This window comes from Canis lupus, chromosome 19 (assembly GCF_011100685.1).
Source record: "Canis lupus familiaris isolate Mischka breed German Shepherd chromosome 19, alternate assembly UU_Cfam_GSD_1.0, whole genome shotgun sequence".
NCBI classification, from domain to species: Eukaryota; Metazoa; Chordata; class Mammalia; order Carnivora; family Canidae; genus Canis; species Canis lupus.
In genome coordinates this window covers 40,209,030-40,231,073 of record NC_049240.1, presented here as the reverse complement: position 1 = coordinate 40,231,073, position 22,044 = coordinate 40,209,030, and the positions used below count along the sequence as shown (strand labels likewise).

General features: G+C 37.4%; 1 protein-coding gene across 2 annotated transcripts in view; it reads left to right on the top strand.

Moving 5' to 3' along the window:
* The first annotated feature begins 385 nt into the window (after positions 1-385).
* The window catches only part of DARS1 (aspartyl-tRNA synthetase 1), a 60,849-nt gene continuing 39,190 nt past the window's right edge, over positions 386-22,044 (top strand). The window contains exons 1-5 of one of the 2 annotated variants that reach the window (XM_038565096.1): positions 442-584; positions 1,084-1,219; positions 2,787-2,844; positions 6,360-6,452; positions 16,290-16,392. In XM_038565096.1, coding sequence (XP_038421024.1) covers positions 2,820-2,844; positions 6,360-6,452; positions 16,290-16,392 — 221 coding nt within the window. In that variant the 5' untranslated portion in view covers positions 442-584; positions 1,084-1,219; positions 2,787-2,819. Of the gene's footprint in view, positions 585-1,083; positions 1,220-2,786; positions 2,845-6,359; positions 6,453-16,289; positions 16,393-22,044 lie in introns of both variants that reach the window. The other variant, XM_038565095.1, reaches the window with a different exon arrangement.

Here is a 22,044-nt window from a genome sequence, read left to right as displayed (position 1 = left end):
CCTCACTTAGGGCTTGGGGAGCGGTGCCCGGTCCCACCTCAGCACGCCCGCTGCTTTTAACCCAGCACTGCGGGCCCCGGTACCGAGGGCGGCTTGCGTAACCGCAGGCAGGAGAGCCGACACCTGAGCTCGGCCAGGTGTCCCAGGGACCGGTCCGCAGTCAGAGCCTGGAGGCTTAAATAAGGCGGAGGGAACCGAGCAGAAGCTGCAGCTGGGAGGCTCGCACCCTGCCTCCCCGGGATCCAGCCGCTCGGGGCCAGTCCCGCGAGACTACAGCGAACTTCCAGGGATGCCCTCCAACTCCAGGTGAGCACCCGAAGGGGCGGGGCCGACACCGCCCCGCCGGCGTCTCAGTTCTCGCGATCTTTCCGGAGCCGCCCCTCCACCGAGCGTCGGAGCGCGCGTGCCGGCTGCAGGCCCCGGAGGGCGGGGACTGAGTGACCGGGAGAAGCCCTGGTGCCTGCTCTACGGAAGCCCGCGAGGGAGGGTGGTGACCGCCGTCCCGTCCTGTCGTCCCGATGCCCAGCGCCAGCGCCAGCCGCAAGAGTCAGGAGAAGCCGCGGGAGATCATGGACGCGGCGGAAGTGGGTGTCCTCCTTCCCCGGGCCTGGGAGAAGGGACCCCTGGGCCGCAACGCGCTGAGGGAGGGCGGGAGGAGGGGGAGGGGGGAGGCGGGCGAGCAGGGGCGCGGCCTGCGGCGACACGGCCTCCGGCTTGCGGGCCGCGGGGCCTGGGGCTGGGGTGCCCGGCGGCCTCCCTGGGCGTCCGGGGCCCTCGCGAGCCGCTCGGGTCCGCGGTTCTCACAGGGGCGCTCGGGAGGCCTGGCGCGCCCCGGGGCGGGTGGCCGTGCGGCGCCCGCGGCCCCGGAAGTAGGAGCGCCCGCCTCACGTTTGCGCCTCCCCGGGTGAGGCACGGCCTCCGTGTCCTCCGCCCTTGCGCCTCGCCTCGCCCCTGGTCGCTCGCCTTCGGTTTTATTTTTTCTTTTCTAATTATTTTTTTAAAGCGGCTCTCGTGTTCCTCATGTTTTTTGCAAGTAATGACGAGACTTGGTTAAAAAAAAAAAAAAAACGGGTCTGCCCACAGGTTTGAGGACCATGCACCACGTGACAGCCTTAGAGCCCGCTCGCCACGTTCACGGTCTCCCTGCTCGCGATCCCCGGGAGCTCAGGGGGGCAAGTTTGCAGAGCAAGCATCAGAGATGAAGTGATGGCAGAATCCTGTGGGTCATTCGTGATAACCACCCCTTCGGGCGCCTTCGGTGCTCTTCGGGAATGAACGTTTGAAGCCGCCCTGCCACTACGTGTGTCCTGCAGGATAGCCCAGGCCTTCATCCCTACCCGGCTCTTAACCGCCCCCCCCCCCTCCTTGAGAAATTACAGATTTGTGATAAGCTGCGTAAGGAATAGGTCATCGTAATAATATTGGGTGGAATGAAAAGCTGCTGAAATGTGAACAGTACTGATAAGTGACCCTGTATTCCACACGTTGTGATCGATTTATGCTGGCCTCGTGCTGCATCGTGTGATCGTCTCTCTCCCCACCCACGAAGGCTGGGTTATCTTGGTCTTTCTTTTTTTTTTTTTTTTTAATTTTTATTTATTTATGATAGTCACGGAGAGAGAAAGAGAGAGAGGCAGAGACACAGGCAGAGGGAGAAGCAGGCTCCATGCACCGGGAGCCCGATGTGGGATTCGATCCCGGGTCTCCAGGATCGCGCCCTGGGCCAAAGGCAGGCGCCAACCGCTGCGCCACCCAGGGATCCCCGATGTGTTTTTTATTTGGAAAAAAAAAAAAAGTTCAGTATGCACCTTAACACGTCTCGTTTATTTCCGTGTGAACACAAACTCCACTATCTGCCAGATCTAAAGGAGAGGATGCCACGCAAATAGCTACGGAGCGACCGAAACTAACTGCTTCGTGTATGTCTTACGTTACCTTGTAAAATCGAAGGAAATAATTTTCGGTCGCTCTTGATCTGATTGATTAATTAAACTGTGCTCCCTTGCAGATAGCCTAGGTCTAGATAGAAGATCGACGTAATGGTGGGACTGTGTCGTTTTATAGCTAGAAGAATCTTAAGATACCACTTTAGAAGTAAAGCAGGATTAAAATAAAAAGGCCACTTACCTATTCTGTCAGTAGAGTTTGTTGTTAATCGTCTGCACCGTAGAGATGTTTCCTGTTCCCTGACTTTAAAATGTAACAAGAAATTAGTGTGCATTTCCAACTGCCTGCAACCCTGTATACTGAAGGTAGGTTTAGAAACAGGAAGCTGGTGAATATTTTTTTGCCTTTTTTACAAAGTTTGTAGTAGCTTATATCCAACATCTCCGATATCTAAATACTGAGGACATCTGGTGCTCAGAGAGCTTACCCAGAAATGTTTGTTCTCTTTGAACATCTCTTCCTGTAATAGGAAGTTAATAAAACTGTGGTATTTCATCCTACTCCCTTCATAAAGGAAATTTATATCCCTGCTTTGAAGTCATTTAGTGTCCTTTTTTTGCAGAAGGTACTTAAGATGTATTGTATGTGTGAAAATTTTATCTTTGAGTGCTGTTGTGTATGGTCTATCCATCCAGGAATGATGATCCTCAAAACAAATTAACCAGAAACTTTTTCTGTATATAGGTAAATGATCCGGCAGATTTCCACACTTTACAACTGCTGGCTCTCTAAATTCCGGAAAGTTAAAATGAATTCATTTTTATATTGTTGTTTGTAGGTATGTGTATACTGCGTTATTCGTGTTTAAAAAGTTGTAATCCAAGACCATTTTCTTGTAGGATTATGCTAAAGAAAGATACGGAGTATCTTCAATGATACAGTCACAAGACAAACCAGGTTAGTAGCTATATGATAATACAGCCTTTTTTTTTTTCCTTTGTAATTCCAGGAAACCCTTCATGAAGTTAAGTAAGTTTGGCATATCTCTGAAGGCATAACTCTGAAAGGTTAAGTGATTAACCCAGGCAGGTGCCGTAACTCTGCATAATCATGGTCAGTCTAGGGCTACCAATCTTGAAAGAGAAGAAGAATATGTTAGAGTTTACTTTAAATGGTAAATCATATTTAAAAAGATGAGGTAAAAGATTTAAGATTTATCTCTAGCCTAGGAGACAAGAATGGTTAATATTAACTGCTTTCGTTATAAGCAACCTTCTTGTGTGTTGTATGAAGCCATCTCCTTTCCTTTTCCCCCTTGACTCTGTTATATTTCCTTAAAATTTACTTGTCACGTGCTGTTTCTCTCAGATCTGTACGTTTTCTATTTCTAATTATTTCTTCCTTTTGTTTGTATTTTTATATGTTTGTATGTATGGAGTTTCAGCAGATTTATCTTACTCTCGGCTATTTAACACTTTTCCTTTGGTAGACACCCCAGATCCTTCAATCTTTGGTACAATTGCAGACCTTTAAGTTCTGGCTCATTGGAAGTACTAAATACATCTCCCTCCCTCCCTTCCAAGCCTACCTGTGAATTTTATGCTTTGAAAATAAACCTCCAGGTCAGTTTTATTGTACTTTTCGAATTTGATTTATTGCATTGCCACAATATCACTTATTTCGCAACTTTCTTGGAAAAATGTACAATATAAGGCCAAAATGGTTTGCTAAAAATAAACTATTTCCAAAAGCAAAGAGGGTGGAGTGAAATAATTTAGTATAAAATGGAATATAAACTGTATAGTATGGAAGAGGACATTCGTCTGCCAGGACAAGCAGAAGGGGTGATTTGAGACTTTTTTCCAGCTTCAGTATCCTGAATTGGACTTCCTTGAACTATGACAAAGAAGCGCACTGGAGTGTTGATCTCTTAACATGAGCCCCAGTCACTGTTGCCTTACTATTCCCATTTGGCTGGCAAAGCCAGACTAGTGTCTTCCACTTAAAATTTTATTCTCACAAAGGGGAAAAATAACTATATATGTCACCTAATTAAAGTATTAGAAAAATTCTGCCCTTGGTTTATCTCTACTAAAATCCTAATAGTTGAATGCGAAGTTTGCTTCCTGTGTGCTTCGAATTCTCCAAATTCCTTTGTTCTAATACTAGTGACTTACAAGTGTGGAAGAGGAGGCACCTATGTGGCTCAGTTGGTTAAGCATCAAGCTCATGTCAGGAACCCAGGATACTGGGATCAAGCCCTGCATCGGGCTCCCTGCTTCCTTTTCCATCTGCCTCTCCCTTGGCTCATGCTCCCACTTGCTCTCTATAAATAAATAAATGTATTTATAAATTTATAAATAATAAATAAATAAAATCTTAAACCACACAAAAAATATGGAAGAGGCAATAGATTTTCAAACTAAAACCCTGCTGGCCCTGATCATTGTCTCAGCCAGTCATACTGGTGAGAGTGTGACATGCACCTCAAGTATGTATGGATGTGAAGGTTGAGAATCCCTAGGCTAATTAGTTGGAATGCCACAGAAAAGAATGATACTTTTTGCTTTCAAAAGCACTATTAAGGGGCAGCCCCGGTGAGGTGAGCGCTGCTTTCAGCCCAGGGCGTGATCCTGGGGTGCCAGGATCGAGTCCCACGTCAGGTTCCCTGCATGGAGCCTGCTTCTCCTTCTGCCTGTGTCTCTGCCTCTTTCTCTCTATCTCTGTGTGTGTGTGTCTCATGGATAAATAAAATCTTTAAAAAAAAAAAAAGGGCACTATTAAAATAGGGTCGCCTGGGGGGCTCAGTGGTTGAGCATCTGCCTTTGGCTCAGGGTATAATCCTGGGGTACTGGGATCAAGTCCTGCATTGGGCTCCCCGCAGGGAACTTGCTTTCCCTCTGCCTCTCTGTCTCTTCATGAATAAATAAATAAAATCTTTTTGAAAAAAATTATTATTAAAATTAATCATGCTGTTTATTTACAAGCTTATTCTTTCAGATTTACGTTACTCTGGTTTGGTTTGGTTTTGACTGACTAGTTAATAAGTCGTTTGCTTTTTTAATCTTGGCATTTTCAAATTTGTCTTTTAAAATTTTATGCTGCTTTGTCTGTCTTTTCTCTTTCACACTTTCTTTTGCCTGAGTTTACAGAGCAGATTTGGAAGTTGGTTTAATTCATAAGATGTGTTGGCAATGTTTTGCAGAAATTTTCTTGTGATACCTCATGGCTTAAAAATTCCTCATTCTTTCTCTTTGTTTCTGGCAATGAGATCTATGGCTTTCTGTAAATCAAATTCTAAGCTGCGTCTTTGCTTCAAGAGACAAGTCATAAATATATTTAGCAAAGTAGGTAAAATAAATTTATAATTTGATTGTATTATAATATCCTCCCAAAAGTATTTTTAATAATGTAACTAGGTTTTGCTGCATGTGTTATTGACAGATTTGGTTACAGTTAGGCAATGTAACTCTTGAGGATAGAGAGCTTTTATTACTTTTAATGTTATGATGTCATCTATTACTGTTTTTAATTAATACTAAAAATTTTTCTTTGAAGTTACTGTATAATTATAACAATAAAATGATTTCTGGATCATGATTGCCCTATTACTATCTTGACATAATAGTTGTTTTTTCCATAGTTTTCCTGTTTTGGGGACTCTGGATATAGTATTTTGTAATAGGAAACCAAGTATGAGATATTATACAGCATGACTGAATCTAGAGGCTCAAGCAGCATCTGCAGTTTCTGTCTTTACTTTTGGCTCTGTTTCCTTTAGGTTATTGGCCTTGTCCTCTTATCCTACCATCTCAGGTACTGGGAAAGGTAGTGGCTGCAGCCTAGGCCTACACCATCTCAGCTCAGGAACCCCAGGAAAGAGAGTTTCATTTCCATGTGTTTATAATAAGTCCCACAGAAGGATTTGATTAGCTCATTTTGAGTAACATGCCTCCTCTGGATCATTCTCTGTGTCCTGGTACCATGACTCTCCAGGCCTTGCAGAAGAGCGTCCCGTGTGGTTGACTTACATACTATGGCAGGCAAGGAGAAATACCATGTCCACTTAGGCAAAGGCAGGTGAAGACAGGCTGTATTTGGCCCTATAAGTTATTGAAGTGTTCAAGAGATTTGCATTTGGGAACTATCTCTTTGACTCCGATGTAGAGTGAATTAGGGGATCAGGGGAATGCCAGTTTTAAGGCTGTTGCTGCAGTTTAGGCAAAATAAATGGTACTTTGGTTTGAGATGGTAGCAATGAAGATGAAAGAGAATTGGATAGATTTTAGAGATATACTTAGTATAATTCATAAACCTTAAAGCAAATTGTATATGGAGAATGATAGGAAAGAATATGTCAGAGATTGAAGATTACTTGAGATAATAACAAGTACTTATGCTAGCTGTTAAACCAAAATGATTATGACTTTGTACATTCTGAATTAGAAAATTGTTTCACTTATTTACTGCAGATCGAGTTTTGGTTCGAGTTAGTGACTTGACAGTGCACAAAGCTGATGAAGTTGTTTGGGTGCGTGCAAGGGTTCATACAAGTAGAGCTAAAGGTAAGATTGATTTAATGATTACAGCCCTTTTGATAAGGACTCTGACTTTTTTGTTTTGCAGATTCCTCACAAATCAAAATAAATCTTTAAAAACAAAGCAAAAACATCTGTTTTCTTTCTCGAATTACTGTGAAGCATTAGTTAATTAAGCATGGTTAATTACTTTTAGATTCTTGCAAGATATCCTTGGGATGCCTGAATGACTCAGTCATTTAAGCTGACTCTTGTCTCAGCTCAAGTAATGATCTCAAGGTCGTGAGTTCAAATCCCAGGTTGGACTTCACCCTGGGTGTAGAGCCTACTTAGAAAAAGAAAAAAAGGCATCCTTAAAAATAATTTGACCTTAAAGACTCAGATTAAATCTAACATTTTAAGTAAGGTACTTTTCTAGCATCTCTCAAAAGTTCAATTTATTTATTTGTTTGTTTGTTTGTTTGTTTATTTATTTATTTATTTATTTATTTATTTGAGTTGGGGAAGAAGAAGAGAGAGAATCCCAAACAAGCTCCACACCCAGGGTGGAGCCCAACACAGGGCTCTATCTCACAACCCCAAGCCACCCAGGGACCCCAAAAGTTTAATTCTTTTAAGTGAAGAGTATATTTGAAAAGCTTTTCATATTTGATATTCTTATATTTGTCATATTTAGATAGCCAGATAGGTGATAGAGAAATAAGGCTAAGATTAAGTTGTCCGATACAGTGGCCACTGGCTACATTTAACTATTTAAATTTGGACAACCTGGGTGGTTCAGCGGTTTAGCACTGCCTTCAGCGCAGGTCGTGATCCTGGAGACCCAGGATCAAGTCCCACATCGGGCTCCTGGCATGGAGCCTGCTTCTCCCTCTGCCTGTGTCCCTGCCTCTTTCTCTCTGTCTCTCATGAATAAATAAATAAAATCTTTAAAAAATAAAATAACTATTTCAATTTAATTCAGTAGTTCAGATGTCACTAGCTGTATGTTGAGTGCTTAATAGCTGCAATGGCTAGTGGCTCCCAAGTACAGCAAAAATACAGAATATTTTTGTTACTGTAGAAAACTATGTCAGACAGTACTAAGACTTTAGCATTAACAACAAAGAAAGGTTGGGGTAGTTTAGACAGACCTGTTCCTTCTAGAAAATTGTCCTAGCCTAGTGTTCAGAATTGTCTAAACATATTAATGACACTTAACATTAGTTTATAATTTTATACTTTTCACACACTTTTTTGAAACATTTGATCATCCCTACAAATTTGTGAAGTAAGCAGAACAGGCTTTGTTATTCTACTTTGTAATCAGAATACTAAGACTTCAAATGGTAAAGCCACTCACCCAAGTTCTCATGGTAATTGGTATGTAGAATATGAACAGAATGTGGTAGTTTTCTAAGGCACTTAGTATCCCCAGCAAAGCTAGTTAGCTGGTTACTTCTGTGATATCTAATATATTCTATGTTACATTATTTCTTACTTTAGGATGTTTTATTAGAGAGTTAATGTAGGCCCATCACTTTTAAAATTCTAACATTTTATACATATATCTCACTCTCAAGATCACTACTACTAGAAGTTTGTCTGTTCTTCCAGTATACTCCACCCAAATAGCTGAATGCTGTTGGACTTTGAGAAGAATACTGGTGGAATTTTAATTTTTTATAAAATGATGATTTCCCTTTCTGAAAGTTTGGGCTGTTTATTCTACCAAAAGATAATCACATTGTATTGTAATCCTTCATTTAGTTGTCTTTTTCCCATTAAACTGGGAGCCTTTGTGTGTTCCCTAAACATAGTTATTTAGCAAATTAAAAGATAGAATGTATGCTACATGTGGGCCTGAACCCAAGAATATTTCCCTTTGCACCCATCCCCCAAATGGAACAGTTTGATAATTGCAGTGAATTGAAACACATCAGATATTTTTAAATTCATAAATTTATAACATTTCTAAGACAGGCAAACAAAACCTGGTTGGTAACCAATGAAACAGGCTCATTATTTTGAAAACTGATAAATAAAGAGAAAATACCATTTCTGTATGGAAACAGAATGGTAAATGGGAGAAAGTAACAATGAGGATGCAGTCAGCAAAATCTAGACTATAGGAAACTACTGGGCAAAAAATGACCTGATCTCTCCAATAAATAAATTGAAAAGGGAATATTAGAATTAAGAATTTTATCCCTCAGCCAGTTACTTATTTGGATTCGAAGTTAAATAAATGAAGGAAGGAAAGACACTTGAGACTCTTGGAAATTTGAACATTGGCTGGATGTTTGATGTTAACAAATGTTCTTTTTTTTTAAGTTGAGATAATAGTACTGTGGTAATGTTATTTTTAAAAAGATCTTATCTTAGGATCCATACTGAATTATGTATGGATGAAATAATGTGGCTGAAATTTGCTTCACAGTAGTACAGGAATCAAGGGATATGAGGATTGGGATAGAGCTGAAACAGGAATGGCCATGAGTTGATATCCATGGGGATTGTAGGTAGACATTGGTATCATTTAGAAATAATGATCTTTTTGTCCTTTTCTTTCAAATGTTTATCTCATTTCTTGTTTCTCTTTGCAATGATTAGTAGATTCTCCAGTACTACTTGGATTCCCTCAATGAAGAATTTTTCAAACTGCAGAGATTTAAACTCCTGATGAGTTATTTCATGATTTTGGGTATTCTGCATAAAGTGTCATTAGAAAATGCCACAGTTCAAAGACTAGATTAAAAGAAGTTTTCTTCTAGTCCAGATTTTCTGTTACCAGGAATAGATGTTAAGTTTTACTAGACCTTTCTCCATCAGTTTTTTTCCCTCAAAATATAATTGTGTTGAGTGTATTTATATAGAAGCTCATATACTATTCTCTCTTCTTTTGTGTTTGTTTGAAATTTTCCATATAATAAAAAATTAAAATGCAGTTGATCCTCTTTATTTGTGGACTGTGTATTTGCAAATTTTCCTGCTTGGTAAAATATAGTGGTAACCCCAAAATCAGTACTCGTAGCACTTTCACTGTCATTCACAGAAATGCCAGACATGTGCATGTGCAGATAGGCCAAAAACAAATCACCCAATGCACATATTCCCAGCTGAGGTCAAACAGTGAAGCTCTGCCTTCTTCTATCAGCTCTCATTTAACAAGTGTTCCTTTCACAGTCTAATGCCACATTCTTCACACAGTTTTGTGCTTTCTGTTGGTGATAAGGTGGTTTACAATGGTCACCAACCATAGTGCTAAAATTTTTTCTAGTGTTCCTAAGTGCAAGAGGGCGCATGCCTTGCAGAGAAAATACATGTGTTAGATAAGCTTCATTCAAGTGTGAGTTGCAGTGCTGTTGGCCATAGTTCAGTGTTAATGAATCAGCAATATAGTGTGCCTTCAAACAGAAACACATACATAATAAGGTTATGTATTGATGGACTGATGAAAATATTGTGACCAGAGGCTCACAGGAACCTAACCTTGTATTTCCCCTAGGATCTGGTTCAATGTCTGTAAATTCTTTGTTCCTGGTGACTTTATAAAATATAACTACCACAAATAACAAGAATCAACTCTGTAATTGTAATGATTTACAATAGTTGGATTTCTTAATGTTGAACCACTTTTTGGATTCTTGGAATAAACTGAATTTGGCAAAGGTGTGGGTAGTATTCTTTTTAGTATAGTACTAGGTTAAGTTCAGTATTTATTCCTTGGAATTCTTTTTTTTTTTTTTTTTTTTTTTTAAGATTTTATTTATTTATTAGAGACAGAGAGAGAGAGACAGGCAGAGGGAGAAGCAGGCTCCATGCAGGGAGCCTGACTAGGGACTCGATCCTGGGTCTCCAGGATCATGTCCTGGGCTGAAGGCGGCGCTAAGCTGCTAAGCCACTAAGGGCTGCCCTATTCCTTGAAATTCTACATTAATCTGGTTTTCATAATTTTTTATTGGAAAATACTATTATTTTGTTTGTAAGTTTGTATATTTGTGTGTATCTGTGTTTAAGCTGTAAGTTACCCAAGTAATACATTAATATCTTTATATGAATTTTTCAGAGAATATAGAAGTGATACCCCCTTTATTCTTCTCTACACTCTATCCTCTGCCTCATTCTCTGTTAATTCTCAATAATTTGTTCAGTGTCTTTCTAAAAATCTTTCTAATGCACATATGCACACATTCATATATACAGGTTTTCATTTGTTTTGTGTGTGTGATTTTGAACTTGTCTTATTTTACATAGATGATATATTTTACATGTTATTCAACTTTTTTTTACTTTCAATTAACTGTTTCTTGGAGACCTATCTGTGATATTAGTTCTAGACCTACACATGACAGTATTTCTTCAAGGTAGATATCTAGAAGTGAAATTGTTAGATTGAAGGGTATACATATGCATATTTAAAATTTCTTATACCAGATTACCCTTTAAAAAGCTATGTTCAGTTATACTTCCAGAAATATGTGACATTACCACTTTCCCTATATTGATCATTGTTTTTTATTTCCAATATGATCATTGTTTTTTATATCCGCTAAAGTAGATTATCTAAATAAATAAAATCTTATGGTTTGATTTTGCAGAATCCTGATTGCTACTACTCCCTTCTTACATAGGAAAAAGTGCCAATAAATATGACTTACTTGGAAGCATTCAGGGGCTTTATCTCCAAAATTAGTAACACATTAAAACTGGACCTGTGGAAATAACCCATGCTGGCAGTTTCAAGTAGAGCAAAGCTCTAGAAAACCACGAATAAGGAAATGGAAGTGTCAAAATCATAGTGTCAAATGTTTGGCAACTAGAATACTGTTATATGAAGAAAAAAATGCAACTTTTTATAACAAATACTGTTTTGTGGTTTGTTTTTTAAGATTTTATTTATTTATTCATGAGAGACACAGAGAGAGAGAGGCAGAGGCACATGCAAAGGGAGAAACAGGCTCCATTCAGAGAGCCTGATGTGGGACTCGATCCCAGGTCTTCAGGATCACACCCTGGGCGGAAGGCAGGCAACTAAACCGCCGAGCCACCGGGGCTGCCCTATAACAAATATTCTTAAGGATAGTGTTTCATACATTTTTGAAAATTAAATCAGATTTCTTACTATGTTTATGTATCCTATCCCTAAAATCAGGTGGTTTATACTGGAGCAAGGAGAAATTTCTAACTCTTAATGATAAAGTTCATTTCTTTCGATTGTGAAAGCTTTTGAGTTTAAGCCTGAATATTGAAAGATTCATTCAAATATCTGTGACTGCTTTCAAATTTTATATATACCATATTGAAGTCAATGGCACAAATTAATTCTGCTTCAATACTATTCTGTCTAAAATCTCATATTTCCAAAATAGTTTATTTTGGTTGTCAGATAGCTTAGAACCTCATGAATGTGTTGGGAAATAAATGGAAAGTACTTTAAAACATTTAGGTCTTTGCTGTTTTATTGGGTAATGAATCAAAATAAATGATGAAGGAAAATGTTAATGTTTTAGTATGAGGAAGCGAAGGTACATTATCTAAATAATATTCAGGAGCTTGGCAAACTAAAAGACAGTAGGAAAAGATGAAAGCGTAAGAGTGCCTCACATCTTGGATAATGTTCTTCCACAAAAGCCCACTTTGTTACTGAGCTATCACCATTAAGAGAGATGAGGGGAAGCCTTTTTGTCCTGACTGTGACCATGTTTGTTCTTCAGCTTAGAAATAAAGAATGCACCGAATACTTTAGAAAAGGCATCAGACTACCTTTTTCTTAAACATGACTCGTATGTAACTGCCTCTTCTAAAAACTGGAGAACCAAAATACAACACAAATTCCTGTTAAGGAGCTAAATTTAAAATATCTAAAAGTAGCTAATTCATTCAGCTATTTTCAACATCAACTTTATTCTCCTTTCTCTAAACTGTCTCCTGGTAGTGCTCGCTTCTGCACATATACTAAACTGTCTCCTGGTTGGCAGGTTCCAAGATGAAAGATGCGTCCTATTTAGCAGTTGATTAATCTTAGAAAGTGCTAGTACTAACTTACGCAGTGAGGACTTTTTGCTAAAGTGAGAAATTATGTATTTGCTTCTTAAAATAAAAAGCAATATATGGACATAATAAAAATTAAAACTCCAAAAGTGCAAAAAGAAAAGGAAAAATTGAAGTCTATCTATTCTATCTTCTCCATCTCTTCACAATCTCTTCTCCCAAAAATAACCACTGTTGTTTCTTGTATATCCTTCCAGGAAAAAACAATGCATTTACAAACATGGGTATATTTGTTTTTTAAATTTACATAAAAGGAATGGCAATTCATATGCTGCTCCCTGTTATCAATCACCAGTGTCTATGAGATAGTGCCTTGCAAAACATGGAACATAGCAGATCATGCAGCACAATGTATCCCCAACCAGAACCGAGGAAGTTTACTAAGAGCCAAGAATTTGACCTCTAAAGTACTTGATAAAAGTAGTCAGAGCAGACCGGCCTACTTACCTGGAAACCAGTACTGGGCTTTTTTGAGTCTTTTAAAAATCTTTTTGAGTGGACCATTAAGGTTCTAGTATTTGAATATCGAAAACCTGGGAACCATAGCGTTAAAGTCACATGTAGATCATTCCGCTAGTAAAGACTGCCTAAGTGTGAAGTGAGTGATATTAGAGCTTCAGTGCTTTTAGAGAAATAATACTGCTATGAACATCTTTGTCACTGTGGCTCTTTCCATACTCCGTTTTCTTAATACATTCTAAGAAATACATTTCTTGAAGCAAAGAGAATGATTTTAAGCCTTTTAATGCCCACTGCCAAATGGTTCTCTGAGAGCATATGCAAGTTTACCTTGCCATCAGCTTATGAAGGAATGATTTTCACTTAATTCTCTCAAGCATTAGATAACATTCCATATTTTTAAATCTGCAAATTTAAGAGGTAAGTTATGTGTCCTCATTGTTTGCTTCAACTTGCATTACCTTCATTTTTTTCCTTATATTTACTAGGGTTTTTTCTTTTCCTTTCAAATGATTTGTTCTAGCTTATTGCCCATTTACCTATTGGAATCTTAGTGTCCTTATAAGTCTTTATGGTCTCTATTAAAGATGTTAACTCATATTGATTATAAGTCGTTCAGCAAATAATTTTTCCCAGTGTTTCAGTTTTTTGTGTATTGATATTCTGTAGCTTTTAAGCTTGGAAAGGTCTCCCTTCCTCTTGTACAGTTTAATATTCAGCTTTATTTTTTACTGTTTTTTATCTATTGGGTTTCTTTTTTTTAATTTCCTGAATTCCATCTAGAATTAGAATTTCTTTTCTCTAATAGGGTTATTTTGAGTCTGTTCTTCTGTTCCATTGATCTGGTTGTTTTTGTGTTGGTTTTATTGTAGGTTTATATAATATCTCATGGTGCTAGTTTTACTACTTCACTCCCTCCCTTCTGTTTCCTTTCTTAAAAAATAAAAGGTTTAATAATTAGAATTGCATACAGTAAACACATTGAACATTAAAAGAGAAAAATGAACATTCTTCCTTCTACCCTTTGCCATTGATTTCTTGATTTGTTTCTCTAGTAGTCATCAAACTTTAGGGAGTGCATTTGCATCTATACTTAGCTTCATAGAACTCCTCAGGTTCTATGTACCTAAATCTTCAAGATTGCCAAGATTTCCTTCAAACCCTTACCTTCTATTGGTACCTCCCCAGTTGTATTTTTCTCTTAAAAAGCTTTTTTTTTTCTGATTAGAAAAGTACTAAATGCCTATTGTAGAATGTTTAGAAAAAAAATTCGGAAGAACAGCATAATTTCTTATAATTTCACATCTGTTAGCAGCCACATTTTGGTGTTTTTTTACTATACAATCAATTTTAATGTACTTAAACAAAATTGGGATTATACTTTACCTGATTTTATCACTTTCTTCACATAATAGTCTATCATGATTGTCTATCAAATATTTATTTTGTGTTCCCAGCACTTGGCATGGTTGTTGCACATAGCAATCCAATGTGAAATAGGAATAGTAATCAATCCTCAAGCCGCCAGTGGCAGTATTAATAATAATTAACATTAACTAATAACATTCATTCATACTTAACATTAATTGGGTGTGTCACAACATATAACCTGTGTAATCCTCAAGATTGTAGGAGAAAACCCCAAGAGTAACAACACCATTTTCTCATTTTACGGATGAAGAACTGTAGCATCAAGTAGTTTAATTTCCCTCAGGCTCCTTCATAGGAAGTGATAGGGTATGGTCCTAGGTCTTTGGATTTCAAGGCTTTTTACTCTTTACCAATCCTTACACTAAATTACCCCTTAGTGTGCTGACCCAGAGACATTTCGTGCACTAACCACCCTTTTTGTGAGTCCTGTAGGGCTCTATTCTCTCGCAAGGTCTTTTGTGTAGTATTGGAGTTCATCAAAGCATGGCTTTGTAGTACAGCTATGTCTGTGCTGCCTATCTGCACTAATAGAGCAGCTAAAACACATACTAAATCACATTCCATTCTATTTTACAAAAACATTCTGTTCAAGGTTTCGCAAACATTCTGTGGTTTCAATCATTCTCAGGATAATGTCATTTTGATCCATCTGCAGATTTCTCCATGGTAACAATCTTTATCCATTCAGTATCTTAAAATCCCCTTGAATGTGTTTAGTATGTATAACTTTCTTTTTTTAATATTTTACTTTGTGACTGGATCATACTCCAAAGGAAAGGGAAAATAAGTGCATATTTAGTGGTTAAAAATATGTTAGTGATGTATTATTCTGAAGTCCATAGATTATGTCTGTCTTGGCACTTTGTTTGCAACCTGTCTTTTTTTTTTTCTTTGACTCACGATTGTGGTCTGATTTGCGTTTCAAAATACTATATGTTGAAAGCAAGGACTATAAATCTGCTTGCATTTTTGTCTTTTTTTTTTTTTGCAAGGATTTTAAAACTGAAATCTTCTTTTGAAGTTTTATAAAACAATCTGATGAGAAAAGTGGTCTTGAAAAGATTTAACTTGTTTTATGAGGAAATAATTTCCCAAAACTTGATCAGAGACTTAAAAAGAATCTGCTTTATAGGAAAGGGATGTCACAAGGATAAATAGTCGCTGAATCTATTATGAATAATATTTTTCAAAATGTTAGGAATAGGGAATGACAGTTCCTTATGAAAGGAGAGGGGTTGGGGTGCTCATGAGGCCCAGAATATATAAAAATAAAACCAGTTATAGAGGATAAAGGGAATGACTTTTATAGACAAAATAAGCTCTTTGCAGTAAAGAGGAAAATGTAACTCTTAAAAAGGATGAAGGATGAGGAAGATGATAGAGGAAAATAGAACATGGAAGAAACTAGCCTGTCATTCTCAGTGCTCTTTAAAATGTATTTTGGAAAAAAAAACAAAAACAAAAATAAAATAAAATGTATTTTGGTAGGAAGTAAAATGGACCACCGGCACAGAATCCTTGTGCCCTCTATACTTAGCACTTTATTAGCACTTCTGTGGTTACATCATTGAAGATCCTGGAGTAGTTAGCACAGTGCCTTTGCCTGGAGAATATACTTGTTATTGAATGAATGTTGAAAGAGATCTGAAGTTACTTGAAATTTGTTTAATCAGTGCAATGACAAAATAATTATAATATTTTTTTGATTTTCCTATGTTCACATGTTAAAGGCCTTTTTGTTACTCGTAGTGGGAACTTAGGTTTCTTTAAAGCTTGTCAACAGTATGAGTATTTGGGCTGCGGAAGCTGGATACACATGTGTACGTGCCTGATAAGTATAGTAAATTTTGGCTCAATTTTAAAGTAGAATAACATTTTTCTTCTTTGTAAAACATGAAGTAGCATGTCCTGAATACACTTGTGTTCTTTTGTCTTCTTCAGGGAAGCAGTGTTTCTTAGTCCTACGTCAACAACAGTTTAATGTCCAGGCGCTCGTGGCAGTGGGAGACCATGCAAGCAAGCAGATGGTTAAATTTGCTGCCAAGTAAGTAAGCAATTATATCCTGTTGTCAGAATAAACAATGGTGGGAACCAAGACTCCCAGGGGTTTGGACCATTTTCATACATTAACATCAATGCTTCGTTTGTTTAAAAATGTAGTTATTTAAATTGTCAGTTCAGTATTGCTGAATACATTAAACTTACAAAAGAGAAAATATGGAACACAGGCTTGAAATTCATTTGGAACTGCTGAAGCAGCACTCTCTACAGACAAGTCACATTTACTTTCAAGTAGAGTAACAAAAAGCCTGGCAGCCTCAACATAGCAAAGCAACTTTATTTTGTTGTGTGTGTTGAGCTTCGTGTCCTCTCTCCCTCCCCCAGTTTGAGATTTGCATATTAAGCAACAAGTTTTCTAACTGAAAAATAAAAGCACATAAAATAAGGGTGTCGTTTTGCAAATGATTCCCTCCTAAAGGAGGTAAAAGAAATGTCATACCGTGTTTCAGCTTTTAACTTTGACATCAAAGGGGTTAAAAAAAAAAAGTTAAATCACCTCTCACCACCCCCAAAGTCTTGCTGTCTGGCTCAGAGTTCCTGTAGAAATGCATTGTTTTGTTAAGTTTGCAAGAGGCAGGATATAGAGATAGTGTAGTACTTGTGCATGCTGTAGCTGTAAGGTAATGATAGTTGGTAATGTGGCTAGTTCTCTTTGTTTTTCTCATTTTAATCAATTTTATTTCCATGATAATCAAAGAAGACTTGGAAAAATGGACAATCTATATTTTAAGTAATAGCATACTTCATAAGCATAAATGTTTTTTAAAAGAAATTAAATTTGGGATAAATACATTTTTCTATTGATTCTTGTCTGTTCTTTAGATGAATACTTTCAAAGATGAGTGAATATAAATAGAATTATCAATTTTAGAACTAAAAGACAATCTGATTTAACATCCTAATTTATATTTGGGCCCTCCCTGACTTCCTTATATAGTGTTTTTTTTTTTTTTCTTTTTTTTTTTCTTATATAGTGTTTTACATGTAGTAGATGCTCAGTAACTTGGGGAGGGTTTAGAGATTTATTTATCAAATTTAGTTTTATTGTATCACAGCAATATCTGTACTCTGGTTTAAAAATTCCAGTGCCACTAATTATATCAGTATACTGATGACTCACTAGGATTTGTATTATTGGTACAGTAGCCCCACCTCACCCTTTCTCCCAGTCCCACTACTCAGAAACTTCCATCTCTTCTATCTGTATCTTTTAGTGATCAGATTTGCTCTTTTCTTTTAAGATTTTATGTATTTGAGAGAGAGACAAGTTGGGGGAGAACATGAGCAGCAAGGAGAGGCAGAGGGAAAAGCAGACTCCCCACTTAGCTGGGAGCCTGACTTGGGCTCAGCACGGGATTCCATCCCAGGACCTTCAGATCATGACCTGAGCCAAAGGCAGACACTTAACCGACTGAGCCACCCAGGTACCTCTAGGTTTACTGTTTTCATCTCATGGTCTATAAGGGTATGTTCTTGTGGGGTACATTGTCAGCTAGCTTTTTAAGGTCAGTCTGTATCCTGTGAAGTGGGACATAAATAACCTTGATCCCTAGAAATAAACTTTCCACACAGCCTTCTATAAATAGAGCCCCTGGAAATCATAGATATATAGGCCAAATTTTATATATATATATATATTTTTTTAATAATAAATTTATTTTTTATTGGTGTTCAATTTGCCAACATACAGAATAACACCCAGTGCTCATCCCGTCAAGTGCCCTCCTCATGCCCGTCACCCATCACCCCCACCCCCCGCCCTCCTCCCCTTCCACCACCCCTATTTCGTTTCCCAGAGTTAGGAGTCTTTATGTTCTGTCTCCCTTTCTGATATTTCCCACACATTTCTTCTCCCTTCCCTTCTATTCCCTTTCACTATTATTTATATTCCCCAAATGAATGAGAACATACACTGTCCTTCTCCGATTGACTTCACTCAGTATAATACCCTCCAGTTCCATCCACATTAAAGCAAATGGTGGGTATTTGTCGTTTCTAATGGCTGAGGAATATTCCATTGTATACATAAACCACATCTTCTTTATCCATTCATCTTTCGATGGACACCGAGGCTCCTTCCACAGTTTGGCTATTGTGGACATTGCTGCTAGAAACATCGGGGTGCAGGTGTCCCGGCGTTTCATTGCATCTATATCTTTGGGGTAAATCCCCAACAGTGCAATTGCTGGGTCGTAGGGCAGGTCTATTTTTAACTCTTTGAGGAACCTCCACACAGTTTTCCAGAGTGGCTGCACCAGTTCACATTCCCACCAACAGTGTAAGAGGGTTCCCTTTTCTCCGCATCCTCTCCAACATTTGTGGTTTCCTGCCTTGTTAATTTTCCCCATTCTTACTGGTGTGAGGTGGTATCTCATTGTGGTTTTGATTTGTATTTCCCTGATGGCAAGTGATGCGAGCATTTTCTCATGTGCATGTTGGCCATGTCTGTGTCTTCCTCTGTGAGATTTCTCTTCATGTCTTTTGCCAAATTATATTTAATATACTGAAGAATACTGGGAAAAAGTCCACTTCAAATCAACAAATAACCTTTATGGCTTTTGTCTTTTATGTATTAAATTGGTTCTGAAAACTAATATATGAAGCTGACAGTTTTTATATAGAATGTGTGTTTCCATTAAATTGCATTATAACCTTAGTCTTAAATTCCTAAAGAAAATAATCTAGTCTAAAAATCTTTTGAAATTCCCACTTACCCTTAATATTTACTGAGGGACATTCTACTGACAAAAGGACAATGAGTTCATTTGATGTCTTCAGAAGTAAACACTTTGAAGTAGTCCACAAATAGTTATTTCTTATATTTTGGATCTTCTCAAACTTCTGGCACTTAACTAATATCAATTGACCATATCAGAGATCAACCAAAGCTTACTATAAGCTGGCAGAGCTACTTGCAAATGGTCTCCCAAATAGAACTTAGTTCACTAATGTCCTCATAATATATAAATTAGAGTTTTGTATAAATGATATAGATGTGATCTTTTTTTTAGACAAGGCAAGAATTTAGTCTGGATTTCATAATCCTGAAGTAGGTAGAACTCAAGATCTAGATGTAATTCAACTTAACAATTAAATTATGGCTTGGATTTTTTTTGTTTTGTTTTTGTTTTTTAAGCAAAGAACATGTATCTATTTTTAGTCTCCTCAAAAAATGGACTTTATATAATTAGTAATGTGTGGGAAAAGATGGTTTCATAATAGAGCTTTTGCAAATTATAAAGCCTTTGACTGGCTATATACAAGTGAACGAAGCCAACTTTGTACAATAGGCTTAACATGTGGTACTTAGGTTAATTATTTAACTTTTGGCACTAATACGTTAAAGTATCTAGCCTGAGTAATTAAGAGTGTGTTAATAACTTTGCTACCTTGTGAAAGAGGAAGATTCTCATGACTAAGACTCTCTGTGGTAAAATACGATGTTTTTTTAAATTGAAGTATGGTTGGCACACAATGTTACATTAGTTTCAGGTGTACAACATGGTGATTCAGGAACTCTATATAATTATACTATGCTCACCACCAAGTGTAGCTACCATCTGTCACCATACAGTGCTACTAAATACCATTGACTATATTCCCTATGGTGTACTTTTCATCTCTGTGAGTTATTTATTCCATAACTGGAACCTGTATCTCTTTCATCTTTTTTTGCCCATCCTCCCATTCACCCTCCCCTTGGCAACTACCAGCTTGTTCTCTGTACTTGGGTATCTATTTCTGCTTCATTTCTTTAATCATTTGTTTTGTTTTTAGATTCCATGTTGTAAGTGAAATCATATGGTATTTGTCTTTGACTTACTTCACTTAAGCATAATAACCCCTCTAATGTTCATCCATGTAAAAATGATGATTTTTAAAATTTTTGTGGTTGGTTGATAATTTTCTTAGGAACATGATTTCATGCCCCTGATAGGTCAGTCAGCTTGTCTTTTTTATGTGCCTTTAGACTGTACTTCTCAGGTAGTACTGAAATCCTGATGTTTCTCGGTAATAGAAATCTAAGGCACATGTTGTTTCTGACAGAAAGCCAGTAGTATGATCTTATATTCAAAGTGCCAATTTTTAAAAAGGAAAATCAAGAACAGAAAAATTTTACTTTGAGATTACCTACTCTTTTCATGTAATAAATCCAATAAGGTTATAGTATGAATTCTAAAGAACTTTCAGGATTTTTTTAGAAAAAAGTTGTAATTTTTTCCTTCATCTTTTAAAATCCTTTTCTTAAAAATTACCTTTATGCCTAGAATCTTTATGGCTAAAATAAACTTTTATTTAAAATGAGTTCATTGGCTCTATTATGAAAACAAAGATTAAGGTAGCTGTCATACATTAATCTTTAAGGTTACTTGGTCTGGCAATGCTGTCTGGTGAGCTGGCATTTCTGTAAAACAGGAATCTAAGGTGTGAGGTTATTGTTAAATCATAAATAACGTTAAAAAGAAATTACTTGACATTAACAGTTGATAAGTAAGAATTTTTATAACTTGCTGTGGTCTAATTATACTCATATTATTTTTATACCATACTGCAAAAAACTTAAGCTCACATAGACTTTCTATGTTCTTAAGCACGAAGAATAATTTTCAGATATGTCACTAGAATGATAGTAATCATATAGTTATTTTACAAAAATTTTGGGGGGAGTAAAGTTTTCTTTTTTGTCTCTCCAGATGAGTTTTCTAAGGCATTTGGCTTTTTTGTTGTTACTCTCTTTTAAGTGTTGTTCTTTGTAATTTCTGCCACATGTTGAGTTGGAACAAAATAGTCCAATCATTTATTAAACTTAGTATTTATTGAGAGATACAAGCTGTTTTTGCTTCTCCTTAAGTCTATACTTGCCAGAAGTTTATTTTCAAGTGGTATTTTTAACTAAAATCTTTAATGGCTTTCTATTTCCAACCATGTGCAAGATTACTTCTGCCTACTGATTGCCTCACCATAATATTATTTCCCACTACTTTGCCATATACACTCTTCATATTGGGCACATTCTCTGTCTGCTGTGACCTCTCTTCCTCTTACTTTAAAGGTTTTGCTTTTATTCGTTGAATCTTCATTCTTCATCATTTAGCTTAGGTCCATGTCACTGATCATCCTCATTCCTGATTTCTCTTTTCATTTCTTTGAGTTCCATAGACATGTTCTTAGGAGGCTGAAAGTTTTTTACGTTTTTTTTTTAATTTGGTATACATTTTGATGATTACCTTGAAGTTATAAAAGGTATTTTTCCATGTCATTTTAAAGGCCTAACTTCTAACAGAGAACTGCTGTGTACTTTTCATGCAGCATTTACTGTCATATTTACAGTTGTGTTCATGCCAGCTGAAGGCAGACGATAGCCATCTTCTGCACTAATGATGATTTCCCTGTAGTTTGAATAGCAACACATGCTGAGAACAATTTGGGTTACTAGTTGGCATTTGATATTAAGAGGAATCCTTGGGCAGCCTGGGTGGCTCAGCAGTTTAGCGCCACCTTCGGCCCAGGATGTGGTCCCGGAGACCTGGGATCAGGTCCCACATCGGGCTCCCTTCATGGAATGGAGCCTGCTTCTCCCTCTGCCTGTGTCTCTGCCTCTCTCTCTCTGGGTCTCTCATGAATAAATAAATAA